Source organism: Mirounga leonina, unplaced genomic scaffold (genome assembly GCF_011800145.1).
Source record: "Mirounga leonina isolate KUSES-001 unplaced genomic scaffold, KU_Mleo_1.0 Mir_173, whole genome shotgun sequence".
In the NCBI taxonomy this organism is placed as follows: domain Eukaryota; kingdom Metazoa; phylum Chordata; class Mammalia; order Carnivora; family Phocidae; genus Mirounga; species Mirounga leonina.
The window spans coordinates 70826245-70846365 of record NW_023270447.1 but is presented as its reverse complement, the minus strand read 5'-3'; the positions used below and the strand labels follow the sequence as shown (position 1 = coordinate 70846365).

Here is a 20121-nt window from a genome sequence, read left to right as displayed (position 1 = left end):
TCATCCTCGCGCGGGCACACGTACGCACAAGGCTCTCTGCGTGCGCGCGCGCGCACACACACACACACTCACACACACACACACACACAAACTCCCCAGGGGCGTCCAAGGGGGCGTGGACCCTGGAGGGGACAAGGGGGAAAGAAGGAGGAGGTTGGAGGCAGCTGGGCCGTGGGCTGTGGGCATTGTCTCCTGGGAACATGCCCGGGGCCGTAGCATGGGCCTCGGGGGAGACATGCCAAGCTGATGGCCAGGGCGTCCCCAAGATGCCCAAGGGCTGTCACAGGCACCCACATTCTAGAGACAGCCCCCTTCCTACTCAGTTCACTTGGCTGGAGATGCTGCAATCCTGCTGTATCCCGATGTCCCCAGGATGTGGTCTCAGCAAAGCCGACAGTGAGAGCCATTGCCTACACTGCAGACCTGGGGTCAGGTCCCACCCTTGACACCTCTGGCCATTTGCCTGGAGGGGCCCAAAGGGAACACAGGGAGGCCCAGAGCCAGCCAGGCCAGCCAGACACCGCTGTGATCCGACCGTGCAGACCAGCGCCCCTCTGTGTATGTGTGTGTGTGTGTGTGTGCGCAGAGGTCTCGGGCAGGGTAGCCCACCCTGAGCAGGAGCAGGGTGATGAGGGGCCAGATGCCTGGTGGGTGGATCATGTTGACACCCCGGGTCAAGGCTGGCTGGGTGGGACGGGGTGTGCTGGGGCGGCATCCTTCTCCCCAGGTTTGATCCGGAGCCCTGTCGATACATGTCACTGCACCCCGGGCGCAGGGCTGTGCCCGCACGGGGCTGTGTCTGATCTGGGGGCAGCAGTGGGGCTGGGCACGAGGACGGTGAGGACGGCCGGGCAGGGCTGTGATGCCTCCGGGCCGGGCGCCGCTCACTGTCTTCGCAGAGCCCCATGGAAGAAATTGGGGGCAAGCTGGTCAACAGGAGCCTCACTCGACGGCTCCCCGGCGTGGGGCACGTGCACCAGGCAGTCGGTAAGGGCTGGAGCGGGCTCATGGGGAGTGTGGGGACGAGGGCGCTCCAGGACCGGGCTCGGGGAGGGCCGGGAGGGTCTCCTGCCCCAACGCCATCCGGGACACTGACGACCCGGGGTGCCACGACGGCTGTGCCCCTTACGTGGCCATGATCTCAACCCAAGGGGTCTGGGCTGCTCCCTTCACAGACACACACACAGACACACACACCAAACACACACACACACCCAGTCCTTCAAACACACACACACACACACCTGGTCCTTCACACACAGACACACACACCCGGTCCAGCCCCAGCCTTGGCCAGGTACAAAATCACCCTTCACGTACGTGGAAGATGATCCGAACCAATTTGGATATTCTGTTGCACTTCAGGACACGGACAGGAATAGTTTTGCAGTTTCTGTGTTGTGAATTGTCCCTCCTTTATCCACAGATCAGCCCCACCGTGAACCTCAGTGGGCCCTGCCGCTGGGGGCGAGCCAGAGGCCGTGGGCGGTCCGTGCTGACGGCCTGAGGAAGCTGGTGGAGCCGGGCCAGGCCCTCTCCTGTGGCCCCTCTCCCGGAGCACCTCCCAGAGGAACGCCTCCCCAGCCCTTCCCACACCTGCTGCTCACAAAGGTGAGCAAGGCCCCCCGTCCCGCCCGGAGGCTCCCCCTTACCTGCGGGCTGTGTGTCTCGGGCCTGGCACGTCCCCTCTCCGAACCTCAGGTGTCTCCTGGGGACCCTGCGTGCCACGAGGCCAGGCCCCACACACGGGGTTGCCGTCGGGCCTGTTGGGACCGCTCCCCGACCCTGTGGCCGGCCCACGGGGAGGGTGGCCTGGGGCTGAGGCGGTTCCTCTCCACCGTGAAGGAGCTCTCTGCCCCAGGCCTCGCTCTCCTGTGTCCCGGGCAAAGCCGCATTCCTGGCTGTGAGGAGGTTTCAGATTCCATCTGGGGCTCCCATCCTGGGTGGAGCCAGAGCAGGGATCCCTGGGATTGGCAGAGGGGCCCCAGAGCCACTCAGACATCTGAAAGGTGCTGGCTGGGCTTCATCGACTCCACAAATGGACAGGAAGCCCCTTCTAGACATTTTCCATACTTCAGGGAACAGGGCAGACAAATGTCCCTGCCCCGCGGGCCTCTTTCTAGGTGGGGGTCCGCCGCTAAGCCTAGACGACAAAGCAGACATGGGCACACGACGTTCCGTGGGACGCCCTGCCGGCCTCCTCTAGATACGGATCCCTCTGCTCTCATTGTCTGAAGGATGACGGGCCCTAGGACGAAGAAGAGCCCTTGTCTCCGAGGTGGTGAGGGAACGCGGGGGACCGGTCAGGTGCGGAGCCATGGGTCTCGTGCACATCCGCCACAGGGCTGGGTCATGGTACAGGAGCTGTGGGCAGGTCGTCTGTGCACACCTGGCCATGACACACCTGGCTGGCCCTCTCGGTGGGGAGGCCTGCGTGCCTGGTGCACCTGTCCGCCACCTACCCCTGGAGGAGCAGCCACGTTCAAGCCTTTCCATGTCCAACCCTCAGGGACAGTTGGGAACCTGGGTCAAGAGACGCAGGGACTGGCCCAGGACAACTGAGGGGTGCAGAGTCCAAGGAGCTGCTCTCCAGTCCCAACCCTCCCATGAGGTTTGCTTTGGGGGTGAGAGCCCCTCAGATCCTCGGGAAGAGCTACCCACCCCGTCCCATGTGGGGACATGACCTTGGCATCCCCAGGCACGTAGAGGCACATGCACCTGCACACCCACCCCCACACCCCCCCCACACACACACACCACTCTGACTGCCCAGCTGGGGGTCAGAAAGGGAGGACACCCTGGGAGCGAGGTGGGTGACAAGGGGGAAAGAAGAGACAGGTTGCACACAGCTGGGCCATGGGGCAGGGCATCAGGATTCCTGGCAAGGACCCAGATCCATAGCATGTGGAGAGGAGACAGGCCAGGCTGAGGGTCAGGGATCCCCAAGGGGCCCAGGGGGGTTGCCAGGGCACTGGGAGAGGACAGGGTCTGGGTTCCGGTGTCCATCACCAGCCTGGGCACTTGGAAGCAGGAAGAGATACCCACCCCCAAGTCCAGAGGGGCTACAGCACAAAGGCCTCAGCTTACTCTTCTGTCACTTGGGCTGTAGAGATGCAGTGTCCCTAGGGTCCCACAGGCTTGTGGGAGAGCCTGTTGGCCTTGGATCTCCATCCCCGACCCACTGTGCTCCCAGTCCTGGGAAAATGCTTTGTACTCCCTCGAGGTCCTTCGGAGCAGGGGACAGACTAGGGGCTTGGGGGGCTGAGGACCTGGGTACGCAGAACGTGGCAGAGCACTGAACACTAGTCTGGGGACCAAGGCCAAGACCCTCCTTGTTGCAGCCTCCAGGTCTCCATTTGGAAGAGGTTCCAGATTCACTGCTCTGGTCCGGGTGACAAGGCCTTAGGAAGGAACGGACCACCGGGACAGAAGAGGGAAAAATGGACAAGAGAGGCTTCTGAGGTTTCTCACATCACCCCTGGAGTCCACAGATCCTGCTCCTGTGAGAGACACAGAGACAGAGACAGAAACAGAGAAGGAGACAAAGAATGAACACACGACAGAGGGAACCAGAAGAAGTCACAGACTTTCCTCCACCAGCTTGGAAATGACATCCCAGCATTTGGCCCCACTCTCTTCCTGAGAGCGCGGTCACACAGGCCATCCACCCCGGAGGGGAGGGGATTCCACAGGGATGTGTGAGCAGGATGCGGGAATGCCCGGGAACCACTGTGGGGACTGCCCAGCACATGGGCGCAGACGAGGCCCCGGGGCCTGAGCCTAAACCTAATGGGAGCCCCTGGAAGTGTGCGTCACCAGGGGACAAGGTCAGAATCCGTTCATTGCAACCTTCCCACAGGGGCTGGGAACAGGCAAGAAGGGGGTGGCTTTGCCCAGACCCCAGAGCAGACCCAGGCCCCTCTGAGCTGTGCTCCATGTCCCGCCCAGCCCCTGGCTCATCCTTGCATTGCCAACTGTGCCCCAGCCTCCTGTGAGAGCAGGTCCGGAATGAATGTAGAGGTCCTACCCCTGATGGCGTCCCTAGGAGTAGAAGCCAGAACACCCCACTGTGCAGATGGGGAGCCTGGGGAGGCCCTGAGAGGCACAGGGTCTGTCCAGGGTCACAGCCCTGGGCACGCACAGGAGTCCAGTCTGAAGCCAGCTCTGTGTCCTCACAGCGGGGACACCGGCTGCACCCAGGCCTTGGGAAGGCTGTGGGGGGGCTGTGAGGGAGTCACTGTATGGATGGGGCATGGGGGGAGGGGGAGCATTGAGCAGCCGGGGGAGGGGGCCCTCGGGGGCGGGGGTCTTGTGTGAGGAGGAAGTTGGGTAAGGGGACCCCAGGCAGTGGTGACCTCACTTCCCTGACAACAGAGTCCAACAGAATTTGGAACCCAGGTAACAAGGCACCCACATTCCAGAGACAGCCCCCTGCCCAGCTCATTTCGTTGGAGATCATCCAACCATGAACATGTGGGCTTGTTGCCTCCCTAAGTCTGGATGCTGCAGGCTGAAGAAAGCCCGCCCTGCAAACGCTGGCCCCCGCTGGGGATGTCCGATCAGGGCTCCCCATCGCCTCTGGCCGTTTGGCCGGAAGGCCCGAAAGGTGACACCAGGAGGCCCAGAGCCGGCCACCCAGCCCCACAGGGTCTAATCCACCTGTGCAGCCCCAGGTCCCCTCCCCTCCGTGTGTGTGTGTGTGTGTGTGTGTGTGTGTGTGTGTGTGAAGAGGGGTCATGTAGGGTGGGCCAACGCCATTCAAGAGCAGGCTGATGAGGGGTCAGATAACCCGTGGGCAGGTCATGTTCAAGGTCCAGGCTGGCTGGGTGGGACGGGGTGTGGGGGGCTGTGAGCTTCTGCCCAGGGTTTCTCTCGATCGCCCTGCAGGGATGGGTCATTGTCCCACGTGCAGGGCTGTGCACCCACAGGTGTGTGTCTGATCTGGGAGCAGCAGGGCGACTGGGCAGGGGACAGGGAGGTTGGCCGGGCAGGACTGGGATGCCTCCGTGCCGGCTACCCGTCCCTGTCTTTGCAGACCTCCGATGAGATCGGCACGAGGCTGGCGGACACCCACTCCATGTCCGGGATCCGGAGCGTGACCCCACAGGACTCCCCTGGAGCAGGTGCTGGGGATTGCGGGGAGAGGCCTCCGACACCACCCAGACCACTGTCCCTGGTGGTCGTTGACTGCATTGTGCTCCAGGAGCCGGAGCCCACGGAGGCCGAGCCTGAGGCTGAGAAGCCCGGGGCTGGGTGCCCGTGGGTGTGTGCGGAAGGGTGGGGGCTGGCCCCACAGGGAGGAGCCCCCAGAGCCTGGTGTGGGGCCTGGAGCAACGACTGGGCTCAGAGCGCCCAGCGGGTGGACTGCGGTCGGGGAGACGCCCCGGGGAGGGCTCCTTCCTGGCTGCGGCTTCTCTGGGAGGCCCTGGGCTGGGTTCTGTCTCCACGGAGAGCAGGCTCGGGCTGAGCTTTTCTCCTCTCACAGCTGCTCCACCACCTGAGGAGCTAGAGCCGGTTCCAACTCCATCGGCAGCTCTGGACGGAGGGGTGGGGGCTGCGACTTCAGCAGGACACCAGGAGCCGGCAGGTGACCCAGCACCCGCCCACGGAGAGCCTGACGGGGGCCAGGAAGGGCCGGCTGGAGAACCAGCCTCCGGAGAGCCTGCCCCTGTGCCTGCCAGAGCCGCCGCCCCTGCGCCTGCCCCGAACTGTGGCCCTGCTCCTGTCCCCGATCCAGCTCCTGCCCTGGATCCTGACCCATCCCTACCCCTGCCAGTGCCCCGGTTCTTGCCCCTGACCCAGATACTGCCCCGGTTCCTGTACGTGCCAATGCGGCAGACCCTGTCCCTCCCCTTGCACCTGCCCCCTCCCCTTCCCCGGCTTGTGCTCCTGTTCCGGCCCCTGCCCCAACTCCTGCCCCTTCCCCTGCCCCTTCCCCTGCCCCTGCCCCTGCTAGAGCCAATGTCCCTTCTCCTGACCCACCTCCTGCCCCTGCACCTGCCCCTTCCCCAGCACCTGCCTGTGCACCTGCTCTTGCCCCTGACCCAGCTCCTGACCCTGCACCAGCCCCTTCCCTTACCTGTGCACCTGTTCTTGCCCCTGATCCGGATCCTGACCCTGACCCAGCTCCTGCCCTGGATCCTGCCGCTTCCCTTGCCCCTGCCTGTGCTCCTATTCTTGCCCCTGACCCGGGTTCTGCCCCTGCCCCTGCCTGTGGTCCTGTTCCTGTCCCTGACCCACCTCCTGCCCCTGCACCTGCCCCTTCCCCTACCTGTGTTCCTGTTCTTGGCCCGGACCCAGCTCCTGCCCTGGATCCTGCCCCTTCTCCTGCCCCTGCCTGTATTCCTGTTCTTGCCCTTGACTCGGCTTCTGCTCCTGCAACTGTCCCTTCCCCAGCCCCCCCCCTGTGCTCCTATCCTTGCCTCTGACCCAGCTCCTTCCCCTTTCCCTACCCGTTTCCCTGCCCCTGCGTGTGCGCCCCTTCCTGCCCCTGACCCACCCCCTGCCCCTGCACCTGTCCCTTCCTCTGCCTGTGTCCCTGTTCCGGCCCCTGCCAGAGCCGATGCCCCTTCCCCTGCCTGCGTCCCTGTTCCTGCCCCTGCCAGAGCCGATGCCCCTTCCCCTGCCTGCGTCCTTGTTCCTGCCCCTGCCCCTGCCAGAGCCGATGCCCCTTCCCCTGCCAGTGTCCCTGTTCCTGCCCCTGCCCCTTCCAGAGCTGATGCCCCTTCCCCTGCCTGTGTCCCTGTTCCTGCCCCTGCCAGAGCCAATGCCCCTTCCCGTGCCGGTGTCCCTGTTCCTGCCCCTGCCCCTGCCAGAGCCGATGCCCCTTCCCCTGCTTTCCAGGGCCGCTGCCCTTTCCCCTGGCCCTGCCTGTGCTCCTCTACTTGCCCCTGACCCAGCTCTTACCGTGGATCCTGCCCCTGGCCCTGCTCTTGCGTCTGGCCCTGCTCTTGCATCTGGCCCTGCCCCTCCTCCTGCTCCTGCAGGGCTCCCAGAACCACATCCAGAGCCCACATCCTCACGGGGAGAGCTCCTTGTACCATTACCCTTAGCTCCATCACCCGACCCCGATGCCCCGCCAGATTATTTCATCCCCTCCCCCTATGTTCTTTCTCTCTGGTTCGTATTAACTGTTCTATTCTCTTTCCATGTCCTATATGCTGTTTATTATTTATTTTAAATAAAATTCATTGTTTTCAGTTGAACAAGTCCTGAGCATCAAGTACATTCCCAACGCTGGGTCACCACACCACAGAACATGGCTGTGGAATATCTGCTTCCCCAAAGGAGTCCCCGAACCAGAAGGCCTCCCTGGAAACCCCTAAGCTGCTTCCTCTCTCTGTTCCTTTACCTGTTCTGGATGTTTCCTGTACGTGGAATCACACAGTATGGGCCTTTGTGTCTGCCCCCCTATTTTCAAAGGGGACTCCTTCTTTTCTGTGTTGACTTGACATAGAATTTCCCTTATTGGATGTTGAAATCCCCGATGGATTACAGATGAGATGGAACCATAGAGCCCCCTTTGGTAAATATGGACACAATCTCGGGGCGGAGACCCCTGTTCCTGCTGGGACACCTCAGCCTGACCCCAGATAGGAAAGGGCTGGTTCCTCCTGTGACCCACAGAGAAACCAGGGAAATGCAGAAAGCTGGAAGACACACCCCAAAGGGCCAAAGCATTGCTCACAACCCAAGGCCACAGAAAGGTTTCCCATGCCTCTGGTCCAAACCATGCTCCAAGTCACTGGGTTCCACAGGGACAGAGACGAAATGCATGCAAGTCCAAGGGGAGGGGGACCGGCATGGGGGGAGTCAGAGATGCAGGAGCTCCCGGGGAAGGACTCTGGCAAAGGAAACCCTATGGAGGCAGCACTGGTCACCCTCAGACTGGCAGGTGTCTGGTCTGGGGACCAGCAGCCCTGGCGAGAACGTGAGGAAAACGGAGGTCCCCGGGAGAGAAGGGTGACGGGCACCCCTGTCTGGGAGAACAGTGAGCAGCACCCATCCCAGGCCACAGGTGCACCCATCACCTAGCATGGGCAGCTCACTCCCACCGTGTCGAAGGGAACACCGTGTCCATCAACCTCTCTTTGCAACAGAATCCATAAAGTGGAGTTTCTGGGTCAACACGTATACAGTGTTGAAGGTACAAGCCTCAATTTCCAACATCCCAGGTCTGCTTGTCCACCTTGAGCCTTGTTTGGGAAGCAGGGGTGGGGATCCCTGGGGCTGTGACCTGTGGGAGGGGTGGGGAGGGGGAGCTCTGAGTGGAGTGACCAAGGTACCCGGGGTGACCTGCCCAGCAGGGACCCTCCCGCCCCCAGCCCCTCTCCTGACCTCATGCACGATGGCGAGGGTGTGACGGTGAAGGTGCTGGCCCTTGGCTGGCGAGTTCCATAGCCGGTGCTGGAGCTGCTCAAGCTCCAAACCGGGCTCTGATCCCAGAGCTGGCGCGAGAGCCGAAGCTGCAGCTGCCCCAGTCTCGGGAGCTGCGGCACGCATCGGTGGAGGACCTGGCTCGAGCTCTGGGGCAGGTGCTGGAGCTGAATCCCCCTCCAGAGATGATCCAGACCCGGTTCCGCACTTGGATAGGGCTCTTGAACCCACGAACGGCTTTCCTCCCCTGCCCACTTCATGGATGACAAAGCTCGGGACGGTGACGGGACCGGCTACATGGGGGTAATGGCTACGGGGGGATTCAGACCAAGGATCCTGCATCCCCTTCACCACGCGCCCCACGCGGGTCGGTCCTGAGCTGCCAGACGGGGACAAGGGCCTGACCCGCTGCTCCCGGCAGCTGCCCCCAGCTGAGCAGAGACACTTGCCGGGGACCTGAAGTCCTCGTTGGACCTCTGCTCCGGCCAGCCCCACGCGAGCAGGGACCGTGCTTCCTCACCGCTGGGTCCCCAACCCCCAGAACAGTGCCTGCGAGGTGGTAGCACTTCCCAGTTTAGTGAATCGGTGGGATCCCCCAGCAGCCCCGGGATGCGGCGGATGTTGTTACAGATGAGAGGTCTGGGCCACAGACTCTTGTGTTCAGGCTTTCTTCCACGCGGGCATCACCCACACCTGTGTCTGTTCGCTGGAACGCAGAGGGGACCCCCAGACACCCTCCCTGCCCTCGGAGCTCCCAGCCTAACCGGTGGGTCAGCATCTCACCCACGGTCAGCAAGTGGGCGATACAGAGCTAGAGCACCTCGAGCACGAGACCTTGCATGAGCCGTGGGGCAGCTAAGATCTTGAACCATCGGACGCACCAGAACGTGCCCCGGCGCTGACTCGAGGCAGCCGTGGAAGCAGCTCGAGAGCCTGAGCCAGGGCCCCGCACACTAGAGCCCCTCCAGCTCCGACCCGCGGTCCCCCTCCGGAGGCAAAAGCAGCTCTGGGGTGAATTCCAGAGCAGAGCCACCTCCACACCAGTTCTCCCACCCGATCCGGCACCACTGGCAGAGTGAGAGGCAGTCCGAGAACGAGAGCCAGGTCTCGAGGCAGCTCAGTGCTGCTGGGGGAGGCCGGTTTCCTCTGACAAGGCACAGGGACGGGCTGTGGGGATCAGCACAGGGTGATCCCCCTGGCAGGGTGGTGCTCTTCTCTCCTCCTGCTGCTTCGGCACCATCTCGAGACGGAGAACTGGCCTCTGCCCCGGGGCCGGTCACCGCTGCAGAGTCGACGCGGCTGCAGAAGCAGCTACAGACCCAAAGCCCGCTGCAGAGCTCGAGGCATTTCCATGTCCTGCTGCGGGGCCTTCGCCAGGAGCTCGGGAGCTGGAGCCACGTGCGCCCCAGTGGGAGGAAGCCCCTGGACCTACAGCTCCATCACCGACTGCAGAGCTAGAGCCAAGGCAAGACTCCGAGCTGGACCGGCTCCACAGTCAGCTCCGGCGGCACCTCCGACCTGGAGCCAGCGCTGGCTCCCCCTGCAGAGCTAGGGCCAGTGGGAGCAAGACCCAATCCAGCACCAGCTACAGCCAGTTCCGGCCCCACCTCCCGGAGCAACTGATGAGCTCCAACCAGGGCCAGTTCCAGCACCAGTTAGGGTTGAGAAGCCCTGTTCCAGAATGTCTGCAGTTTGAAGAAGCCCAGGAAGATCAAAGTCCAGCCCTCTCATTGCACGCAGGAAGTCCCCAAGGCCGGAGGTGGAGAAGCTGCCCCGGGTGGGTGCAGGGCACAGGAAGAACTAGAATGTAGGTCCCGGATGCCCAGCACAGGGCCCTCTCTGCAGCTCCAGCCTGCCCGGGCCCGCCCAGTCCGATTCCAGGGCGAACTTTAAGGGGAAGAGCTGAGTCACTGGAACAGGCTCCGGGCAGGGTGTGGTCCCCAGCTCAGGTGGCAGTGGGACAACTTGGAGCTGCCCTCGCCTCCTCCTCTAGGCGACTGAGGCTAAGGGAGCGGAAGGCAAGGCTTGGACCTGCCTTTGCCCAAACTAACCTAGGGGTGAAGTTATGTCGATGTTTAAATTCAGGAGTAGATCACAGCCTTTGAAATGACTAACACACTAGTCTACGGCCATACCACCCTGAACGCGCCCCATCTCGTCTGAAATGACTAACGCACTAAACACACACACACACACACACACACACACGCCGTAAGATTGTCAGTAACAAAATCCAGCTTAGGGGAGAGAGCCTTAAAGTCTAGCTCTGGTACGAGGAAGCTGGCAGGTATAATTCGGTGGGAACTCGAAGACATTGGAGTAAGGGGAGTTCCAAAAATGTCTGAATGCCTCTTTATCCAGGTCTAGGATTTCCCAAACCTGGATCACAGGGGGCACTTGCAAAAAAATGCACTTTTCCTGTCACTGCCTAGGAGATGTTGGGTTCAGTACATTCTGGCTCAGGATCAGGAATTCGGATGTTAAGGGATTCTTATGCTCTGAAAACTAGAGAAACAGTGCCCTGGGGCAGCAGCCTGTGGAGTAGTGAATCCTGTAAGGCAATGGGGTCTTGGTGTCAGCCACCCCCCCATTCCTAATCTGTTTAGAAACTGCAAGATCCAATTCCTATGCATTAAAGAAAACACTCGTGTGTGTATAAGTCCCAGTAGACTCTTGCGCTTGTCAAATGTACCTTGGGGAATTCATATTCTAGTTTTAAAGAACGCTTTGGGTCCCTTTGTGATTCAGCAGTTACTGGAAGATGGCCTGTCCTACCTGGATTATTCTAGTGTGTGGAGGTTGCTGGGAGGTGGCCCCAGGATGGCAGGAGCTGGGGGATCTTTACTGGGCTTTGTAGGAAGACCAGCTCAACTGGTTCCAGAGTCATGAATTTGGACCTAGGTACGCCTGCCTCCTGCAGTTCATGCTGATCACTACCCTCCCAAGTTTACACATAGAGCTCATTGTCACACATGGATCCCCAAGAACACACATCTACATCTACAGAGGGTTGTGAGAAATCTGAGGTCTCTTCCAGATGAAACACTGCTTCCTGCCTTCTTCCTCCACCCCACGCTTCCAGCCCTGCCCATTCTTGCTAAAGGACAGCTCTAATGTTTCTTAAATTCCACATATGAGTGAAAGCATATGGTATTTGTCTTTCTTTGCCTTATTTCGCTCAGCATTATACTCTCTAGCTCCATCTGTGTTGTTGCAAATGACAAGATTTCATTCCTTTTTATGGCTGAGTAGTGTTTCATTGTATATAGACTCCACATCCTCTTTATTCATTCATCAGTTGATGGACATTTGGGCTCTTTCCATAATTTGGCTTTTGTGGACATTGCTGCTTAAAACTTCAAATTAGCATTTTTGTATCCTTTGGGTAAATACCTAGTAGTGCAACTGCTGGGTCATAGGGTAGTTCTTTTTTAACTTTTGGAAGAACCCCCATACTGTTTTCCAGAGTGGCTGCACCAGCTTGCATTCCCACCAACAGTGTAAAAAGAATTCCCCTTTCTCTGCAGCCTCACCAACACCTGTTGCTTCCTGTGTTGTTAATTTTAGCCATTCTGACTGGCGTTAAGTGACATCTCATTTTAGTTTTGGTTTGTATTTCCCTGATGATGAGTGATGTTGAGCATCTTTTCATGTATCTGTATGTCTTTTTTGGAAAAATGTCTACTCATGTCTTCTGCCCATTTTTTAACTGGATTAACTATTTTTTGGGGTGTTGAGTTTTACAAGTTCTTTATGTATTTTGGATACTAACTCTTTATTAGATATGTCATTTGCAAATATCTTCTCCCATAAAGACAGCTCTAACGGAGTAGCTTCTGCTCTAAATCCTTCAGTAGTTCCCATCTACATCACTCAGGCTGATGTGCTCTGATTTGACATTAGGGCTGCTATAAAAACCTGGATACAATTCCTATCCTGGAAGGCAGAATAATGGCTCCCAAGGGTGTCTACATTCTAACCCCTGGAACGTGTGAATGTGTTACATGGCAAAAGGGACTTTGAAATGGGGAGATCATCCTGGATTATCTGGTTGGGCCCAACCTGATGACAGGAGCCCTTAAAAGTGGAGAACCTTTCATGGCTGTGGGAAGATGTGATGATGGAAGGTCAAAGAGATAGGATATTGCTGGCTTTGAAGATGGAGGAAGGGGCCACAAGCCAAGAAATGGGGATAGCCTCTAGAAGCTAGAAAAGGCAAGGACATAGATTCTCCCCTGGACCCTCCGGAAAGAAATGCAACCCTCCAGACATCTTGATTTTACCCCAGTGAGATTCATGTCCAACCTCTACAGAACCATAAGGCATTACATTTGTATTAAGACACTAATGTTGTGGTAATCTAGGACAGCAATAGGAAACTAATACATTCCCAATCAAAGTTCCCTCCAACCAGTTTGTCCCTGGCTATTCTTCCCCTCCCCCGATACCACGTGTTCCCCTCCCTCCACACTTGTGCTCATGCTGCTGTCCCTGTCCAGGACCCTCAGGTGGCCTTTCCCTCCACCCTGTCCTCAGCACTGACCACCCACCAGTATTCCCATCCTGGGGGCTCCCCACTGAACCATAAACTCCTTGAAGGCGGTATCTGTGATTGATCTTCGAACTCCATGGCCAGGAGGCATCCGCAGAGGTTTGCATCATGAACTCGGGGCATCTTGTGTAGAACCTCTGGTTCTTAGCCCCTAGCCGCATCAGGATTACCTGGGAATCTTCACACAAGTCCTAATTCTACCAAATCACCATGGAAGAAAGGGAGGCAGCTCCACGTGTATTATTGGGGGAAGGTTTCCAAGATTCAGAGTTAAGTAGAAGAAGCAGTAGGAAGTCAAAGATTGAGTAGAGCATGTTGCCATTTGTGTGAAAAGGGGCAACAATATTTACGTCAGTTAACGAAGAATTGTCTCTCTTTGGAAAGATATGAAAAATAGGTAAAAAGACATAAAGTCCTGGAACTTTCTGAATTCTGTACCAATATACATATTATCTATTCACAAAAGTAAATAAAATTTTAAATATTCAAAATACTGATTCTGGCTGTCTTGCTAGAAAAGATCCAGGATGTCCCAGGAATCTACGTCTAAAGCATTATCTGCCAGCTCATTCTAAGTCAGGAACTGAGTTGTCAGGAAGAGGGCAGACTTGAGAAGCAAAGGATATTTGGAAGCATAAACTTACAATCCACATACTCCGAAAAATGAATAGAAAGTTCTCCAAGGGATTGTGAGCCAGGCTTGGGAACCCACTGATTGAGCCTCATCTCTGCATTTTATGGATGAGGAAAGAGAGGAAGAGTGACTTCCCAAAGCTACACAGCCAGTCAGAAGCACAGGCCAGTGCCCCAGGAATGATAATGACAATGACATTGACTCCCAGCCCCTGCTCACCCTCAAGCAGGGACCCTGCTGACTCACTGGGCAGGAGGACAGGATGATAGAGAAGAAAACACCATCTTTAATTAACCCACCTGCACAGAAACCAGGGTACACTCCCTGCCTTGCAAGGTCCCAGTGAGAAAAGAACTTGGTCCCTTGCAAAAACCATCTTATAAAAACAAAAGGCTTCAAAGCACCAGTGGCTAAACCCGTTGAGTAGAAAGGAGGCTGGGGAGTGGGGGTGGGAGGAGAGGGCTGGAGACAGGAGAGGGCTGGTGGCAGGATAGCAGCCAGGTCCGAAGGGAGCTGCCCCCTTCTTGAACGGAACTCCTAGCTACCTGGGCAGACCATATGGGACCTCAGTGCCTGGGGTGACCAGTGGAACTCCTGGGGCTGGCTCCTTCGCAGCACACTGCCGAGGGGGTGGCGGGGTGCGGTCTTAGCTCAGGATGCTTTGGCCTCAGATGTAGGGAAGGCTAGATCAGAGGGTAGAGAGCAAGGAGTGGAGTGGTCACCATGGACGGGCTCAGGCACACAAACCATCTGTGTTTCCCTCCCATTCCCCCACGCCTGCTGCCCTCCCTCCTAATCCAAGGCCACTCCTGTTTCACAGACTGGGAAGCTGAGGGCTGCCCCTCCTGCCCTTGGACTCACGGCCAGTACACAGGAAGTAAGGTCCTCAGGGGTGTCTGTGGAAGGAGATGGGGAGAATGAGCTCTCATCTCTCTTTGCTCTCAGGGGTGCTAGCCCTCCCGACCCCACACCACGACCCACACTCCTAGTCTGCCTCTTCACAACTCCTTCTGGGCTTGTTAGAGGTTTCTCTTTGACATTGGAGTGGTCATAAACGCTGGTGATCTTTGAAAACTGGTGATCGGGAGGTGCTGACCAGCTGTCTTCCATTCTGGAACCACAAGTCTTCCAACGGGTGACGTGGATGGAGCCATCAGGGGTTGGTGGGGTTGCTGAGAGGACAGGGGATCATGGCTGCAGCAGACCCGGCCTCAGGGACCTGGAAGGGGGTGGGGTGGCTGAAATATGCCCAGCCCCCTTACTGGTATGAGCTTGAAAGGTTGGCCAAGGGTGGATGGGGGCCGAGTCTAGGAGGGCTTCCCTGTGGGTCAGGCTGAATTCAGGGCTCTGGGCTCCGTTCATCTGGTTCCCAACAGGAGAACAGGTATATTGCTTCAAGAGAGGCGCTGGCGAGGGGTGGTGGTGGTGGTGGTGTGTGTGATGTAGATCACGTGGGCTCTAGAGTGTCCCAGCTGGATGGGGGCTTGGAAATGGGATTCAGAGACCAGACACTGGGTTTTGGAGTCTGAAACTACAGAAGGTATGCTGTGTTCAAGGCCTGCCTCCACCAAAAGCCTAGCTGTGTGGCCTCAAGCAAATCACTTCATATCTCCGGGCCTCAGTTTCCATATCTGCAAAATGGGAATTATAATCCCAGCCTAGCCCCTGGAATTAAGAGTCAAATGAAAAGGCTAGAAAGAGCTCCATCTGCTAAGAGATTATTTTAATTGAGGGAAACTGAGGCCCAGAGAGGGCAAGGAAGGGCCTTGCCAGATGTCACACAGAGAGTCGGTGACGGAGCTGCAACTGGAACCCAGGACTCCTGCTTCTAGTTCACAGTAACTCTCCCCAGGGCTGGTGAACGAGTGTGGTGAGATGGGGCAAATGCCATTTCTCCCTGGACAGGGGACCGGAAGTGGGGTGAAGGGTTTCGAAAGGGAGCGGCTGGAGAAGGGAGGGAGGCCCCAGCGCACGCCAAGGCTGAGATAAAAAAAATACAAACCCCGCGATCCCCTCCCCCGCCCAGCCCGTGCCACCCCTGGAGTCGGGCTGGAAGGGCCAAGTCCAAGTCCGCCGCAGACCCAGCCGGAGCAGGCTGCAGTCGGTTCGCGAGCCGCCAGGGGGCGCGCCTGCTATTTCGGCCCGAGCTCGCGCCAGGGCGTCAGTCCAGCCAGCAAGCTCGTGGCAACTGGATGGGCGCGAGACAGAAGCTACCCCGACCTGCAGGAAACAAAGGCAGGTTAGGGAAGTGGACCCGCAGAGAGGTTCGGCTGCCCTCCCCGCGCCTCCCTGCCTTTCCTTCCCCTACAGCAACGCCCTAGTCCCTCCACCCCACCCCGCTGGGCACCATGACCCACGTGTACAGAGGCTGCAGTTGTAAATGCGACGTCTTCTGGGGCGCCTGGTATCCGTAGGAGTCAAAGCCACCGATGAAGTCAACTGCGGAAGGGGAGGTGGCGCATAGTTAGGGATGAGCCTGTGGGGTATGAGTTATGGAAGGCTAGGTCCTGAAAAGGAGGAATCTGAGGGCCAGACCCCTGTACAGAGCCTTAGGGCGGGGCTTTGCTGCAGGACCTATGCGGAGCAGAGCGGGATTTTCAGGAGCTCAGCCAGAGTGGGCCAAAGCCCAAGGGGATGGAAAGCCTCGGGGGGGGGGGGCGTCCTTTAAGGGAGCAGGGCTTGAGCCACTTAAGGGGGCAAGACCTGGGAGGTGGGGGTGGACGGTAGTCGGGGGACGAGGCTGGGCGCGGGAGGTGCTTGGTAGGGGCGAGCCCCGTGGAGGTCCTCGGAGGGACAGAACCTAAGAGGAGTGGGTGGAGAGCAGTGCTGGAGCCGTGCACTGGGCACCTGGGTGTCTGGGTCACAGCCCAGAATGCGCTGGCTATGCCGACCGTCACCACCCCTGCCGCCTCTTCTTCCCCACCAAGAGGAACCAGTTGGCCAACCCAGGTCTCCTCCCTCCCAGGCCGCGCGGGGCTCTGTCCAGGGTGCTGAAGGCACGGGGTGGTGTGTGGCCAGGCTTCCCCGTTCCCTAGGGGCTCGGCACTCACAGCTGTCCTCCTCCTCCAGGAACACTTTGCTCACGTAGCAGGCGAACACGAAGCCAAACAGCTGGGGGTGAAAGGAAAGAAGACGGAAGCTCTTCCTCCACCCCCTGCCTGGCCGGGCCCAGAAGGACAGGAGGGACTGGGTGTGCGAGGATGAAGGCCAACCCATAACAACTTCAAGTTAAATGACTGGGCCTTATAATCAAACATACCTGGTCCCATTATCCGTTCTGTGAGTGGACTTGGACAAGTCATAATTTTACCTCTTTGGGCCTCAGTTTTCCCAGCTGGACCTGGGCAATACTTCACTGGTTTGTTAAGAGGAATGAGGATTATGTGGCTTTGGGTGTGTGGGGCGCTGAGGGCAAGACTGGGAACTATATTACTATCTTGGGGCCACTCTTCTTTAACTCTCACAACTCTACACAGTTGAGGTGGTCATGAATTTCTGTTAATAAGCATATAAACTTGGAGAGGGCAAGTGACTTGCCCAAGGTCACACAGCAGATACACTGGAGACTGGGTTGACTCATAGTCTGATGACTCATCCTATTCATTAAACCTGCTCACTCCTAGAATGGGAGCTGGGGCAGGGGGTGAAGGGAGGAGATACAAGATATGGAGACAGAGCCAGGCAGAAGCACAGGCAGGCTGGAAGATCTAGGTTCTCCCCTTCTTAACTAGAGCTAAACAAAGGAGTTGTGGTGGAGTCCACCTCTGGGAGTGTGTGGGCCAGGGGGGACAGGAAGACTCACAGCCAGGAAGATCTGCAGGGCACTGCTGAGTGCTTCAATGTAGGGATAGTCAAGCAGGCAGCCGGTGACAGAGATGACATGGTGGTCTTCCAGTGCCAAGCGGGAGTTCAGGACAGGTGTCACCAGGCAGCCTGGCCCATTCTCCATCCACCAGGAGCGGTGCAGGGATGTGTTGAAGGTCATGATGAAGTCCCGGTCCTGGGGGCAGAGGGGCCTAGAATACTGAGCTGGGGCCAGGGGCAGGGGGATCTTCCCCAGGCCCCAGGAAACTTTATATAAGATCTACGTCACACCTGGACTGTTGTAGCAGCCTCCTCTCCTGGCTTGCTTTGAAGAGTACGGAGGGAGCCCATTTCTGCAAGTCTATGTTTGGCCAGTAGGTGGCGCTTGATGACTACATAGGTCTCACACTTCCATCAGAGATGAAAGGGGCTAGTGCTGACCGACCCACAGGAGCCCCAAAGTTTCAGGGATGGAAGGGACCCTAACAGTGGCTGAGTCCAGTTTTCCAGCCATAGGTGAAATCCTCAACACAGACCCCTTCACAGCCCATTCAGCCTCTCCACTGCTCTCTGGGTGTGGCCCTGGGCAAACCTGTCCTCTCTAGTCCTTGGTCTCCCCATCTGAAATGCAGAAGGGGCTGGCCCAGATCAGAGGTTCTCACCCACGGTGTGCATCTCTGTGTTTATCAATCCATTCATCATGCAGCCTGTTAACAAATATTCACTGGGTGCTGACCAGGTGCCAAGCCCTGCGATGGGATGTATGATCTCATTTCATCCTCGGCAACCACATGAAGTGGTTATCTGCGCTCACTAGACAGGGAAACTCAAGCTCAGAGAGGGTGAGACACATGCCCAGGGTCACAGTTTGGAAATGCTGGAGCCGGGACTTAGATCTACCAGAACTACAAAGCCAATGTTCCCATTCATATATTTTCCCCTCTTACATACTAAAAATAGAAGTTGTATCCTCTGGGCCTGCTCTTCCACAAGCTAAAAACTTCCCCTTTCTTCAATAGTTCTGCATGGGATCTGGTCCACTCTCGATTTTCCCCAAAGACTACTTCGTCTCTTTCCCTTCTGAAAATACTGATCAGAACTGGACTCAAATCTTTGTGGCCTAAGCAGTTACCAAATGCTGTACATGACATTTTCACCTCCCTTGCCCTGAACACGTGTGGAGCCCAAGAGCACTTTTGCTTCAGGGCCACGACAAGTGGTTGGTTTCTACTGAGCTTGTGATCAAGTGGGACCACCGCCCATCTTCACGGCCCCTCAGCCTTATCTGCTCCATCATTTGTTTCTGAGAAGTGCAGAAGAGGCCAGAAACTAAAATGTGGGGGTAGGGTCTGTGGAGCACAGATCATTTGGGTGTGTAGAGGGAGGTCTCTTCAAGAGATGATGCCCCAGACCAAACTAGGAGCCCCTGGGGCAGGGGATAGGAAAGGTCAGGCTCTGCCCTCTGGCATTGCCAGGCCTGAGGCTTACCTGGGACAGCTGTCCAACCTCTAGGTAGAAGCAGATGATAAATGCATTCCAGCCAACCCAGAGCACCAGCCAGGCTGCATACTGGAGAAGGGAGAGGTGGGATCAGGGTGGGGCCTGGGGGAGCGGGGATGGGGCTTGTCAATGGAGACAGAGCTCAAGGACCAAGGGGACCTTTGCAAGGAGAAATGATGGCACTATCTCACGCAGAGAGCACTTTAGAGTTTACAAATCATTATTACATCCGTCCGGTCCTTACAACAGCCCTGCATGGAAGGCACTGTTCTTTCTCTAAAGATAACCAACGTAAGCGCTAGAGAGGAGGTTTCAGTTTTCCAAGATCACACAGCTAGGAAGAGATAGGGCTGCTCCTCAGGCTCCAGTCCTCTGGCAGCTAATCCGATGCATTCTGCAGAGAACAATAGACACAACCTGGCTCCACAGAGCTGGAGAGGAGGGGGTATTTCCACCCAAGTCCTGGGCCTGCAATTCCAGTTCTGTCACCCAGCACACAGTGCTGCTTAACGGAGTGCCTGGGGCTTTCCCGAGAGCTGGAGAGAAGGATTCTCCCAACCCGGGTGAGATAGAGCTTTGGAAGGGCCCTGCCCACCCAGCTTCTGGGAGGTTCAGCCTGTGGGAGGTGGGCGAAGCCCAAGAACGAGCCAGAATGGGCTGTGGCAGGAGCATGTCACTGTCATCACAGGTGTCCCTTTTCCCTCCAAAGAGGCATGTGAATGGGTCACTGAGGAAGAGCAGGGGAGAAGGGTGAGCCTAGCTAAACACAGGAGTTTAACAGAGACCATCAAGGACTAAGGCTTGGGAAGAGGAAGCAGGAGGGAGGCAGGGACACAATCCACTCCTGGGATCAGAGCACAGAAGGCACTGACCTCAAAGCCCCACTTGCCATCATACCACATTCTTGATGAACAGCAAAGGACCAAAGCCAAGCCAGCCTCTTAAAGCAACCTGAGAAGCTAGAGAAGATGAAGTCCGTCCCTGCACTGGCTTACTGAGGCAGCGTGGGCATGTTTCAAGAGCCTTCGCTCTGGGTCTGATGCTCTAATCCTGCCACTTATTAGCTGTGTGACCTTAGGAAGCCTCGTAACCTTTCTGAGCCTCATTTCCTCATCTGGAAAATGGAGATGGTAAGATATCCCTTGCAGGGCTGTTGTAAAGATAAGTAAACATGCGAAACTTTTAGCAGTGCGCTTCGCACATGGTAGACACTAAATGACCTAGCGGGTTAATATTTGGATTCTTCCCTAGGAAA

General features: G+C 57.5%; 1 protein-coding gene across 1 annotated transcript in view; it reads right to left on the bottom strand.

The window, feature by feature from the left end:
* Window positions 1-13866: 13866 nt before the first annotated feature.
* Window positions 13867-20121, bottom strand: part of NKAIN1 (sodium/potassium transporting ATPase interacting 1) — a 38131-nt gene continuing 31876 nt past the window's right edge. The window contains exons 3-7 of the mRNA XM_035019001.1: window positions 18855-18935; window positions 17365-17562; window positions 16613-16673; window positions 15920-16001; window positions 13867-15782 (exon numbers count right to left, since the gene is read on the bottom strand). Of these exons, the coding sequence (XP_034874892.1) occupies window positions 15773-15782; window positions 15920-16001; window positions 16613-16673; window positions 17365-17562; window positions 18855-18935 (432 nt within the window). The 3' untranslated portion in view covers window positions 13867-15772. The remainder of the gene's footprint in view (window positions 15783-15919; window positions 16002-16612; window positions 16674-17364; window positions 17563-18854; window positions 18936-20121) is intronic.